We start from the raw sequence: 13962 nt of genomic DNA, 5'->3' as shown, positions 1-13962 counted from the left end.
ACATCTGCATCAGAGCCTTGGAACATCTCTTAACTGAAGATGTCAGTGAATTGTCATTATTAAACAGTAATGAATCACTTCTGTCACAACATGTCTTTGGAAAGATCACGGTCAGCTGATAAAATAAAGCTGATTTCTTGAAGAGAAAGATGTCTCCTCAGTTGTGTATGTTTTATTCAACTGCAATTTCATAAAGCCCAAAAATAGGAAGACTTCTAAAAATGGTCATATAGATTGAAAGGCAGTAGAAATGATGCTGTAACAAACACGTGAGCCTGTCCAATAGTAAGCATCCATCCCCTACTCAATGTACCGCACGTTGATTAAAACCTTCACTTGAAAACTGTGGTGAGGAAAATTTGAAAAAAGCTCACTGAAGGTATGAACTACCTGCAAACAGAGCACTGCCGCTGCGGCTGGAGAGCAGTGAACATCACTACCACCGAGTAGTTACGAGGTGGAGCCTTCACAAATCTCCGGAACTTGTCTCCGTTCATGCGGATGACCGAGCGCCTTGAGCTCCACTCCATCAGCTGTTCCACCTTCTCAGCCAACAGATTCTGTAATTGAGGACAAGGATAAGGAATGTTTAAGCTTAAACTTCAAAGCACTTTGTATCTCTGCATCCTCGGAGCTTCTATCAACTTAAGCAGGAGGCTGGTGGCACTGGTATATGGCTTATAGCACCATTTAGTCTTCTATGTAGACAAGTAGATTTTAATTATTAAAAAATTAACTCAATGCGGTCTTATACAGAAAAGATACATAAAATGAAAACAAACAGGTGGCTACCAAAGGCAAAGGAGTAGAGTAATACTCACTGTCTAAATACACGATACCAGTACACCAATCATTTAGCTTCCAGGAAAAGCTGGAAGCTTTAAGAAATGCAGCACTATATTCTATTTAGTAAAAATCACAGCAGGATATTGTCAGTCACACAAATATGAAAATGAAAAAAGTGTAGCTACCAAAAAAGAAGTTATTATGTTCATAATTTCTTTATCAAGATGTAACATATTGAATTTAGATTAATAAAAGCTTTATATTTTGCTACAGACTGGAGTGTGCTTACAAACCCATCTAGGTTACTATCAGCACTTTCAGTTACTTTCAAGACTGAGATTCTCCAAAATATTTTGGCTGAACTGTAACTGTATAAGAACAAACAAATGGCTTTTGTGGTGGGTTTCTTTTGCATGACAGCATTCCACCACATGAATGATGTAAAACAAGGCTATGAGAAATACTGGAAAACAGCCCTGAAGTTAGATACAGTCACCTAATTGCTCTATTTAGATTTTTTTTTAATCAAGTAAACCTAATGTGACACATGCTCAGCAAAGACTTTTTAAGTTTCCTGTTTCAGTGAGGCTGCACTAACCATGCATGGGTTGCTACACATGCTGCATATCAGGACCAACACAACAATCTATCTTGTTTTAAGTCTTCAGTTTCCTGCTCAAGGACACTGTAGAAGCTGCCTATATCAAATAAGAGCTAAAAAAAGAGTGGAGAAATCTGGAATATTACATTTGCAGAGAAGCAGAGTGCTGAGAGAAGGCAGGAAGGACAGTGAGACAGACAGAAACAGGGACAGACAGTGAAGGGGCACCAACCAGAAGAAGAAAAAACATTCAGAGAACTGGAAGGTGTGAGACATCTGATAAAATGCTCGTAAGTCAGCAAAAGGATATACAAACTGATGAGGGTCCATTGTAGAAGGGAAGAATAAACTAGTTTAACAAAATAGATCAAAACGGGGATGCTCTGAGAAAAGAGAATATGATGACATGCAAGGCAACACTAAAACCCAAATACTGTGCAGGAACAACTGAGCAAGGAGACACCGTGGTTTTTCTAAGACTTTTAAAAATTATATAGAAAAATTAGCACATCTAGTAACACTTTGAAAAATCATTAAGTCTATAAATAACAGTAGATATCTATCTATCTACTCTTATCTACTCATATCTATATATTTGAGGGGAAGGAAGGAGTGAGCTACAAGGATAAAGGAAAACTACATTTCACCTATTGGATCTTCCATATTAAAAATTAGCAGAAGTCCCTTGCAGCTCCCTATAAGACACAGCTGGTCGTGACACTGAGTCCTAAAGAAGCTCTGATCAGCATAAATGATGAACTCTTCTGAGATAGCCACTTTTATTTGACCCTCTAAAGCCTTTAAGAAAAAAGATCTTATAGGATTTCATTCCCATTCTCAGAATTTAGCTGAGATTTGTAATCACAAACGTGGAGAGATTACAACTCTGTTTATCATGAAAATACCAATCAACGTATTAATACTACAACTTCTCTTCTGCTGAAAGACATGGTTTTGGTAATTTTGCTTCAAAAAGGCATTAAGTAAGTTCTTTTCTTTAAAAAGAATCATCAAGCAGATTACATAAAAATAAAGCCTACTCATTTGTAAGATTTCCTTGGATTACCAGTGCCTGGATTAAATTTTTCTGTTCATTTTTAAAACTTCACTAGTTTTGCATGAGAAACTCCAGTTGGTAATGCGTAATAAAGCAGAAGCAGCTAAACTGGATGCATACCACATTCCCAAAAGCTTTAATAACTGAAGCAAAAAGACAAATGAAAGAGAACTAATACTAACCCACAACTTCTAAATTAAGGAAGAATGTATAATACCTGACTGTACAGAAAATCAAAAACCTTTCAGAATAGGCCTTAACCAGAGAAAACAATCAGAAATCCATGATATATCATTATGGATATTTTCTTGACAGGAAAAACAAGGAAGAATAGGAAAAAGCAACTCTATTACTGCTAAATAATCTGCTTCTACAAAATACTAAGTGATACTGAAGAGAGTCTCTCAGAGAAATCCCATACAGCTTTGCTTGGAAACTTGTTGCCAATAAAGAACTGCCTTGATTCCTTTAGATTCAGCCACATATAATGTCACCTTCGTGTAGCTCTTGTGTAATGCTGTGAAGCTCACCATAAATGTTCTTAACCACTGGCATCTTTTGCTTTGCTTTTTCTCAATGCATCAGACAAAAAGCTATTAACTAATCTGTTTATTACACTAGGTAATCAAGATAGTACTTTGGGGGCATAAAATCACTGGGTGCCGCTTTAGTACTTGCTTCACTGGATTCCGAAGAAATCTGCATATTTCAAATAGAAAGTTACCATTGAGTAGATTGTAATAATCACATACATCATGAAACATTCTACTACAGGCCATATTTCTCTTAGGTAACTGATGGCACTTAGATATCCTACCACTTCTTAGTCCACTTTATTCCAGAAAGTCTCCTTTTGCAGAGTAATTGGGACTGACAACTCTAGAATTCACAATGAAGGCTGTGGAATATCTCACATTTTACAGCTTTCTGATTTGTAACACTTCATAGACAGGTGAAGGTCTGACATTTTGTCATTTGTAACATCTGCATAATACATGCCGCCGAGTAAGTTATCAACCTTTTCCTCATCTCATTTAATAATGAAATCCAAGAAATAAATCTAGTATTAAATGAGACTCCATTATAGCCGTGCCTTTTACTTTTGAGCACCTGTGTTTGGGAAATATGGCACACTTTAACATTCCAGCTGTCTGCTTTAGCTTTGGATCAAGAAGACACATACTTGTCAGATACTACACTCAGAAAATGACTAGTCAAGCAGGGAAAATGTATATTTTTGAAAATGCACAAGCTAGCAGTCTGGCCTTATGGACTCATAATTTAGAATGCAACTTCCACATTTTTATAAGAAAATTAAAAGTTTGAAAGATGGAAGTATATGAAAATGAAAAACAGATTCTCGAACAAAGGTGCAAGGATGAGCTCTACCTCAATTTTATCCTATGTAAAAGACACCGTGGTTTGGCTGCAGGTGGCAGCTAAGTACCACGGGGCTGCTCACTCCTTCCCCTAAAGCAGCGTGGGGAGAACCAGCAGAAAAAGGTAAAACTTGTGGATTGGCAAAAGCAGAGTTTAATAGACAGCAAAGAACAAGGAAAGTAACAACACCACCACTAATAAAGGAATATACAAAGCAGGTGATGCACAATGCAGTGTGTTTGCTGCATGGAAGCTGATCCACAGTCATGCCCTGAGGAAGGATCCCTCCTCTCCAGCTAGCTGCACACACAGTTACATACTGAGCTTGACATCATATGGTATGGAACACCCCTTTAGCTATTTTGGGTCATCCCCTCCCAGCTTCTTGTGAAAATTAACTCTATCCCAGAAAAAGAACAATGGTGAAAAATACAGGAAAATAGACAGAAAACATTTAGAAAAGGCAGAATTTTCCTTATTATCCTAATGGAATAACAATTAAAAAAATAATCAATATCCAGGAAAGCACTGTTAGAAAAGACAATGATGTATCCCAAATTATTCTTGCCACGAAGGTGCTAAAACTGAACATGTCCTCCAGTATTTTTATTTTACTGCTTACCATCCAACCACACATAAAACTGTCACCAAAGTGAGTCCCCATTAGGATTACAGACATTTACAAAAGTGTTATTAACATTTTCCACCCCCTGGGGAAACTTTGTTTTACCAGAGAAAATCTGGAAATAGGATGGCTAAATGCAATCCACTAGACAACACACATCTTGTGATGGCTGAGAAACATGAACAGTTTCACTTATATGCAGAAAATGAGACACTATGTCAGTTTTGTTCTAAAGTGGTGTTTTTCTGCTCCTTTCCACAGTCAATACAGGCAAAGACCCTACATTTGTTTAAACCCATTTATTTACATAATTCCTCTGAGCATTTACTACCTTTATGCTGTAACACAAAAGGACTGTTTTAGTTGAAACTCTGGGGGGAAAAAAAGACCAAGTAACTCACAAGCATAAACCTAAGAAGGGAAATTAGGGAACTGGGCTTGTTCAGCCTGGAGAAGAGAAGGCTGCGGGGGGGACCTCATTGCAGCCTTCCAGTACCTGAAGGGAGCTTATAAGCAGGAGGGGATTCAACTTTTTAAAAGAGCAGATAATGGCAGGACAAGGGGGAATGGACTAAAGCTAAAGGAGGGAAGGTTTAGATTAGATATTAGGGGGAAGTTTTTTTTTTTTACAGAAAGAGTGGTGAGGTGCTGGAACAGGCTCCCAGAGAAGTAGTAGATTCCCCGTCCCTGGAGGTGTTCAAGGCCAGGTTGGATGGGGCCCTGTGCAGCCTTGTGTAGATCCAGGCCTGGAGGTTGATGTCCCTGCCTGTGGCAGGGGGGTTGGAGCTCTATGATCCTTGGGGTCCCTTCCAACCCAGACCATTCTATGATTCTATGAAATTCTTCCTTTACACAGAAAATTGCGGTTTTGTTGGTGCAAGTACCTACAAAAGGGTCAACAAGCAACAGTCTACTGATGAAAGCATAAAGAACATTTAAATCAATAGGTGAAGAGGCAGCCAAGTATCATTAATTTATTTTCATTAGCTGATTCCCCAAGCAGAATAAAAGAGCATGCGTGATCTATGCGTCAGAACAACATGGATACTAATATCTGTAAAACAAATAGAACTAAAAATATTACTTGCTGCTCTGTTTTACACACTGCTCTAAAACGAGTTAAAATATATGGCAAATATATTTTCAGAACTAAATAACATGGTAACTGAGAAAATCCAGAGTCCAGGAAATTTCTGATGCAACAAGGAAAGCAGTTGTTTAGGACAGGGATCACCCAAGAAAGTTATTTTTGTTGCTGGAGTAGGGCTAAGTCATTGGTATTTTGGCTTCAATCCTGTTAAGCAGATGAGCAGTCCCCACTGAAATGAGCTGCTTGGGACAGCAGTTCTAAACCATTCTGCTTTTATGCCTATGGCTAACAAAACATTTTTCCATTTGCAGTTTTCCCTATCACTGAATCAAGAACAAAGCAAAAGAATAAAGTTAAAGCTCATCTACTATAGGTCTCAGTTTTCAGTGAAGTGATGAAGCAACTATGTCACCTCCCAATAACATAAGCAACCTGTGACAAGGTATGAACGAAGATGCTGACAGGCCAAGCTTCTAGTATCCGCACCTGAAGCAATTCCCTATTAAGGGACAGCTTCCCAGCGATCCCCTGTATCTCCTCTCTGCTGCTTAACCCAATAGTTTGGCATCTACCAGCCTTCCCTTTTGCATTATGTGACTAGCAGATTAGCTTCTCAAAAGACAGCTTTATGCATTCACTCTCCCAAGACACAGTGCCTACAAGACAAAGCAAAAACAACAACCACCACCACCCTGTATGCACACGTTTTGCCTCACTTGATTGTTCATCTTCCTTTGCCAGATTTTCTAAATGTCTTTTGCCCCAAATAAAACCCTATCTCTCTAGGGGAAAAACAAACAAGCAAACCAAAACAAAATTGTCCAACGCACACCACTTACATTTTCAAGACAAACATCTTATTTCTGAAACAAAACCATTTTTTAAGATTTAAATACTTGATTCAGATTCAGTGATCCAGTAAACATACCGCAAAAGAGCTGGAGTGTGGCAAAGGGAAGTTCTTCCTTGGTTCTTCTAAAAGTTTTACCAGATTATCTTTATCATATACATGTATTTCCAGTGGGTTTGCATTACTGAAAGCGTATTTTGAAATAAGTTTCTTCTTCAGACCTCCTTTCATTTACTTTACCTTAAACCAGAACAATATCACACAGGTAATTTAAGGCATAAAGGTTCATCAAAAAAGGCAAAGAACAAAATCCCAATGATATTACTCCATGCTTCAGTGTCCCAACTGGCCTCCTTGCATTTGAAACACATGGTCTCCATTTACAATTTGCTGCTTTCAGGTTTCAGAAGAAGTCTCAGCTCTTTCTGATGTAAGAGGGTGACTCCTGAATATTAGACAGGTGAAAATGGAAGACCTCAGCTCTAGAAAGCTGGGGTAAAGACACATAACGCAAGATATCGGTTCTAGTCAAAGTCACAGAATCACAGAATTGTAGGGGTTGGAACGGACCTCAAGGGGTCACCAGGTCTAACCCCCTGCCAAAGCAGGTTCCCTTGGGCAGGTCACACAGGTAGGCATCCAGACAGGTCTTACACCCCCCTGGGCAGCCTGACCCAGTGCTCTGTCACCCTCACTATGAAGAAGTTCTTCCGCATGTTGGAACTTCCTGTGCTCCAACTTGCAGCCATTGCCCCTTGTCCTGTCCCCACAGACCACTGAAAAGAGGCTGGCCGTTTCCCCGTGTCCTACACTTAAGGTATTTATACACATTAATCAGATCCCCTCTCAGTCCTTAAAAAAATTGGACAGGGACCCCATTCTACTGGCTACAAACACTAATTAAAATTATTTGGTTATTAAGCCATTCCACCATTCCTGATGAAAAATTCAAATTCAGTCCAGTAGCTCAAGTTTCTGTAGTGAAAGAAATAAAGCATGCCATTTCTAATTAATCACTGTATAATATACTTGCTACTGGAGATAAATGAACTACAGACTTTGTAGAGTATCTCTTAAATTATGATACCGCAAATAAAAAAACAAATAAAATGGAAATGGCTTGGCTTCCAGTGTTCCTTTATGCAAATCATAAAGCCCAAACCAGCTCTTGGAGACTGAATGACCATCCTTGATGAGGACTTTCTTTTGTTTACTTAGGTGTATGAAAACCCCAAGAAATGTTAGCTTTGTAGGTAACTCTTTCAGAACAACAGTCATTGTAAAAAAACCCAAAATACACAAACCAACCAATGAAATGAACAAAAACCCCATAAACAAGGGTGCACCGATAAGGCATGTGAAGTATCTCCTAAGTCTCTCAATGTGATGTATGTACCTTCAATTCCAATTTAACAGGGTTTTTCAGCCTTTAGTTACACTAAGAATAATAGGATAGAGAAACTAACTGTACTGATAAATGCATTCCAGCACTATATTGTGAGAATAGTTAACTCCTCTAAAAATGCATCCGATAAACACACACAGATTTGTAATTACTGACTCCATTACATTAATGGAGGATGGTGGAATTAACATTCAAAGTGCTGTTACAGCCTATTTAAATCGACAGTCATTCATTCCTCCATTGTCTCTCATTCACCTGATGCCTGCATACAAATGTATTTTTACACTACCAATACATCAGTATCCTTGAATATATCAAAAACAGTTTTATCATTTGTAAGCCTTGACAATGCTTGCATATACTCAGGTAATTTTATGTACTTTTATCACTCCCTACACGCTAAAAAGGGAGAAGACAGATGACTACTTTCCTGCAAAAGCCTTCTAAACAATACCTCACGTGACTAATGAACTTCAAGGTGCTAAAGAAGAATAATTTCTTTGATCTGTCTTGATCTTCACTCTTCTCTCCAACACCTCCCAGATTACTCTGGAATGCGGCAAAAAATAAAACATGTTTCACTTCTATCCAAGTTTATCCCCTTTCAACGTAAGACATGCAGCATCAGAAGCTTTATCCAAAATATTTATTCCCTACTTATCATAGAATTATAGAATGGTTTGGGCTGGAAGGGACCTTAAAGATCATCTAGTTCCAACCCTGCTGCCATGGACAGGGACACCCTCACTAGCCCAGGAACAGAAACCATGGGTCATTCCAAATCTACAAGCTTTGTTCAATGCAATTTCTTGATTCAGAGCAAACCACAGGACTAATGCAGAACTCCAAGACTAAAGTATCTGGATATTCCAGTGAGCAACATATTATTCTGCAGCAGCAATTAGAAATGCTTACATCAAATCCTGGAGGCATCAGAAGCACAGTATGATCTGTTCTATAAGTCATAAGATCATAAACTAATTACTCTATTGAGAATGGTCGTAACAGTACTGAAAATGTTTTGTTCCCTGTCCTCCTCTCCCCTGCAGCTCTCCAGCATTTTTCAAAGGCTGTTTAACAAAAAAAACAAAACCCAAAAACCAAACCAAACAAACCAACTAGAAAGAAAAGCATGAATCAATGTAAATATTGCTAATCACTAAAATACAGAGAAATCTGTTAGGATACTTTATTCCCCTTCAGATTATTTATTTAGTTTTAAAACCATTGCCTGAACATAATTGAGAGGCCACGCAAGCTTCTGTACAGTATGACTGACTTGATATTATGCTCCATTGACCTGGAGTCAATGAAGCTGTGACTGAGGATTTGCTTCTTGGAATCAAGACATTGATTTTCATCTTGATGCAAAATAGCCTACATTTTTTGGTAATAAGCCGAAAATGTCCTTTTAAGGCTGAGTAGCTAAATGAACAGAGACCTAAAAGCACTGAGGGTTTTTTTAGCCCATAAATTGCTCTATTGGCCATTTAGGAAAAAAAACTGGTTGATTCCCTATCACATGGAGCTGTCATTTTCTGATTATACAAGTAATAATATTCTATCTTGCATTTCCTACAGTACAAAAACATTAAACCAGCCTGCATAGGGGTTTACATTAAAGTATTTTTCTGGTTGATTATAAAAAAGATTCTTGATTTCCATGGAATATAATCTAAGATTGGCACTTCAACTCAAAACATCAGAAATTCATCCATTTTTCAATTAATATTTTTCAAAATGTTCACAGTTTCTAAAAAACTTTATTTTTTAATGAATTTAATATTAATAAAGTTCACTTAATTTAAGTCAACAGTATGAAATCCAGATTAGGACTCCAGCACTGTAACCAAGCACACAGTTTACCTCAGGAAGAATTCCTACTGCACTGCATTGAACAAACACAAGTTAAACTGTTTTAACAGTTTATAGAAATAAGCCTAACTAAGATGCCTTATACAACTACAGGCTTTTTCCTTACTGTTTAATTTCATGTTTTTAAAAAAGCATGGAAGCAATTAAAAACATAATGAGAAATATCAAAAGGATCAACCACAAATTAGAGAAAAGATACTACAACAAAAGGATCAGCTAAAGTAAGTACATTTTGCTTAGGTCACCTTTATACTGAATGAATATTAGTCTCGGGAGAGCATAATATAGGACAACCAGGATGACTCCAAGAGTACTTGTTATACAGAAAGACTAAAAAAGTTCTATTTATTCTCAGTAGAAAACACTTCAGGGTGACCTAGCAGAAGTTTTGCAAAAGTTCTTAATTAAAAGATGGGGAAAAAATCCTTATAAAAATACTAAAATGATGCAAAAAAAGTTAAAAACATCACCCTGCACAGATATTTCAATTTAATAAGACAATCAACCTCCTAATTCTAAATGACTGCATATTTTTTTAGCATTCAGAACCTTCAATTTCCTTGGAACTGCTATGACCATGCATTTTACAGTGCTAAGTTTATGATTTTTAAGCAGATACTTCAAGTTGGTTATATGCACAATTACTACTACACAAATAAAAACTATCTAAATCTAAGAACACATCTCACAGCTACAGATTTATCAAGCCACGTGTGAAATTTACTCAGCCTGCTGTTTTCAACTGTTTCTGAGTTTAAAGTAAGACTGAACTTAGCTAAGACAGCCCTTTAAACTAATCGTTTTTTATAATGCCATACTGAGCTTCCAAATTTCTTCCACACATCCTCCAAGATTTTTATTAAGTTCAGCTTGCTGCAATACTCACCTCAGCATTCAGCAGTCTGCCTGAATTTACACTGGAGAATTATGAATTAAGTACTGAAAACCACTGAAGAACTATTATATACCTTGTGTACCCCTCCCTCGCTACAAAGAACATTGACTTCTCGGACACTATTAACATTGTGCTTATTTTTTTAAATAAAGTGACTTTTGATCCCAACTCTTTTCCCTTCACTGCTTTAGCATTTGCCGAAATCAACAGGCAACCATATTTAAACTATCGAGATCATATGAAGAAATGACATTTCTCTACTAAAAGCAAAGGCTGAACGGTACAGAAACACAGAGGCCGTTTCTCCTTCCCCCAACCCCAATGTCATTTTTCTGTTGTTTTCTACAGCTAGAATCCAAATTGTCTTTGAAAACATGAAAGTCTGGGCTCTCCGCCTTGAATTATATTCCTGTTTGACTGCTCTCAAGCACTGTTTGTGAAGATAAATAGAACATTTCTCCAAACAGTGCTACATAACCAAGTGTTCCCTGTCAACTTTATTGCAAATTATTTTGTTCAGCTGGATCTCTTTAAAAGAAGAGATCTATCAAAAATATAGCACTATAGAGCAAGCCATAAGAACCCAATAATCCAGGATCAGGTTCCTCATACACTGAGAAGTCTGTGCATACCGAAGCACGCAGCTCATACTTTATATAAAAATGAGGAGGTGCTGCCCATGGAGAAACGCAAATAACTTGTATAGTACAATCTTTTTTTATTTTTTAAAAAAAAGAAATACTCAGAATATTTTGTCCTGTAATACTTTCTGTATCTGTAAGAGAAAGACTGGAAGAAAATAAAAAAGTCAATGTTAACTTGAATTTTGCTGTTTCTTTGGGATATACTACAGGCAATCAGAATATTTGCTTCAAGTCTGAACATGAAGAAAACAGTCTGCATTTCAGACTGCTGCAGGTTCAATTTATAACTATTGAGCAATTTCACAGAATCACGAAATGGTTGAGGTTGGAAGAGAGTTTTGGAGGTCATCTAGTCGAACACTTCTGCTCAAGCATGGCCACCTAAAGTTGATGGCTCAGGACTACATCCTGACAGCTTCTGATATTTCCATGGAAGGAGACTCCACAAGCTCCCCAGGCAACCTTCCCAGCACTCAGTCATCTTCAGAGTGCAGAAGTATTTCACCATGTTCAAACAGAACCTCCCGTGTTTCAATTTTTGACCTTTGCCTCCAGTCCCGTCATGGGGCACCAATGAAAAGAGTCTGTCTCTCTCTTTTTTACACTTTACCCTTCAAAAGTATTTATATACATTGGTAAGACCCCTCCAGAGCCTTCTCTTCTTTAGGATACACACTCTCAGCTCTCAGCCCTTCCTCAGAACATTTTCAATTTCAGAACACTGGATGGAACGCTTATTTAAAGGATGTGCATGACAAGGTATTACTTTATTCAACAGTGGTTCCTCCTTAGTTTTTGTTCTTCACGAGTGTAAAGCAAATTCTACTCTGTAGAGTGAGTAGCATCTAGAGGAAAGGAGACTTGAACAAGCATAGATAACAACAAAATTGCCTTTCCATTTAAGCAATGCAAAGACGGGTTGTTTCTTGTTTCATGATAAAGTAGTTCAGAAATCTACATGACTGGAAAGACCCTTCCTTTCCTGGTGAGATGTGCTGTTGACTCGGTGTACTGCCACTTCCTTCCCTCCCACATTCCTCTGCATATTTGTGGAACATATTTTATGTTGAAAGTTGATATAGAAACAACGATGGTAAAACCAGACACAGGTAAGTAACTTCAGAAATCTGAGGCTGCTTTGCCTATGGTGGAATGCTGGCAACAAACCACAACCTGAAAGGGGGCAAAAAGCCAAAAGAGCAACAACACTTCAAGATATTAATGGATTTTTCTCTCTGAAAATTTAAAGAACTTATATAGCATCTGGATCTTTTCGGTCTCTGTAAAAAGGGATTCCAGAGAGTCACTGACAGCCGAGCTCTCTGCACTGTGGAGTCTCCACACAGACACTAATCCCACAAAGCCCTCAAGTACTGTTCTACCTCTGAAGAATTACTCAGCAATCAAGCCAGACAACCAATCTATGGGTAATGTTAAAAATGAGCTTTCTTCCTCTTCTTGAATTTTCTAAGTTATTTCAAACACCGAGTTAAAATGTAGATGCTGTATGTTTGATCACTGAAAGTACAGAATGGATAACTTAACTGCTACAATGAAAGTAAGTTTTATCTTTTAAAGCAGCTTATGCACTGCTAGCCATGGAAGAAGCATCAGACTTTACAGGGAATTAGATTTATAAAGGAAGACTGGGAAGAGGAAGGAGCATGCCCTGTTAAAGTACACTAAGAACAACTTAATTCAACAACCATTTAAAATTTAAAATGCATAGTAAATACAAACCAAATGAGAGATATTTTAGTTCCATAAATGAGTAAAACACACTGGAATAAAGAGCAATAAAAGGGAGGAAATTAAATTGTTATCAGGGTACTTAAGCACTGTTCGGTAATCAGAAATATAACTGCTTGAACAGGAAAACAATGAGAGCTCGATCAAACATACCAAAATAATTTTGACAGAACACCCTTAAAAATGAATGAATTCTGGTGTGTTGGGTTTTTAAAATTGCTCCATCAAGGAATGTAACAGTACTCTATTTTGCTTTGTTATTATATAGCAGACAGTTAAAAATGAGGGTATATAACACTAAAATATTTTAAATAGCACTAAGTGACCTTTAGCTAAATCAGCAGCGTACTTATTAATAAAAGTGGCTCCAGACAAACACAGAAACATCACTTAAGTTTGACCAAGAGGCCTTATAAAAAATCAAGGTGAAAAACACTCTCAGTAGGACCACATTCTCTGGCTATCTCGTCTCCCAAAACTTTTGTTAAACCACACCCCCCACAAAACAAACCCACCTACCCAAACCAAACCACCACAGGCAGATGTTCACAGATTTACCTTCTAGATATCCCCAAGAGGATTCTCAAGTACATATTCTTTACTGGCACCTTTACTATTAAGAAGAAAGTTTACCTTGCTAATTATTAGCACGTTGGGAAACAGTAAGCAAATTAAAAGACTACTGGGAGAGGAGATGGCAAGCAATAAACACTTTCTATCTTCTGACAAGCCAATTAGGTACTTTCTGAAATAAGATATCTAACTACACACAGGTTAAGAATTTCAAAGATTAGATTCAAGAAGTTGCAAGTAAAATAATTATCAAACTTCAGAATGGAATAAGTTGTTGTTGTTATTATTACCAAAGACACTGGAATATCCACCTACCTATTAACACACATTAGTTGCATTTCTTCCTTAAAATTCCCAGTGTTGCTCGTGTTTTACCCATAAACCCAAGTACCCAGAGGATTAAGCCTCCACTACAGAGTAAAACATAAACAT

The 13962-nt window shown here is 37.5% G+C and overlaps 1 protein-coding gene across 2 annotated transcripts in view; it reads right to left on the bottom strand.

The window, feature by feature from the left end:
• The window catches only part of TUSC3 (tumor suppressor candidate 3), a gene marked incomplete at both ends in the record, with an annotated part of 111497 nt that overhangs the window by 66360 nt on the left and 31175 nt on the right, over positions 1-13962 (bottom strand). For both annotated transcript variants that reach the window (XM_084266768.1, XM_084266769.1), the window contains one exon: positions 391-560. In XM_084266768.1, the coding sequence (XP_084122894.1) occupies positions 391-560 (170 nt within the window). The remainder of the gene's footprint in view (positions 1-390; positions 561-13962) is intronic.

Source organism: Gallinula chloropus (genome assembly GCF_964237585.1).
Source record: "Gallinula chloropus genome assembly, chromosome: 7".
Classification (NCBI taxonomy): domain Eukaryota; kingdom Metazoa; phylum Chordata; class Aves; order Gruiformes; family Rallidae; genus Gallinula; species Gallinula chloropus.
Note: the sequence above shows the minus strand (reverse complement) of the source record. Positions and strands in the feature narration are given on the sequence as shown.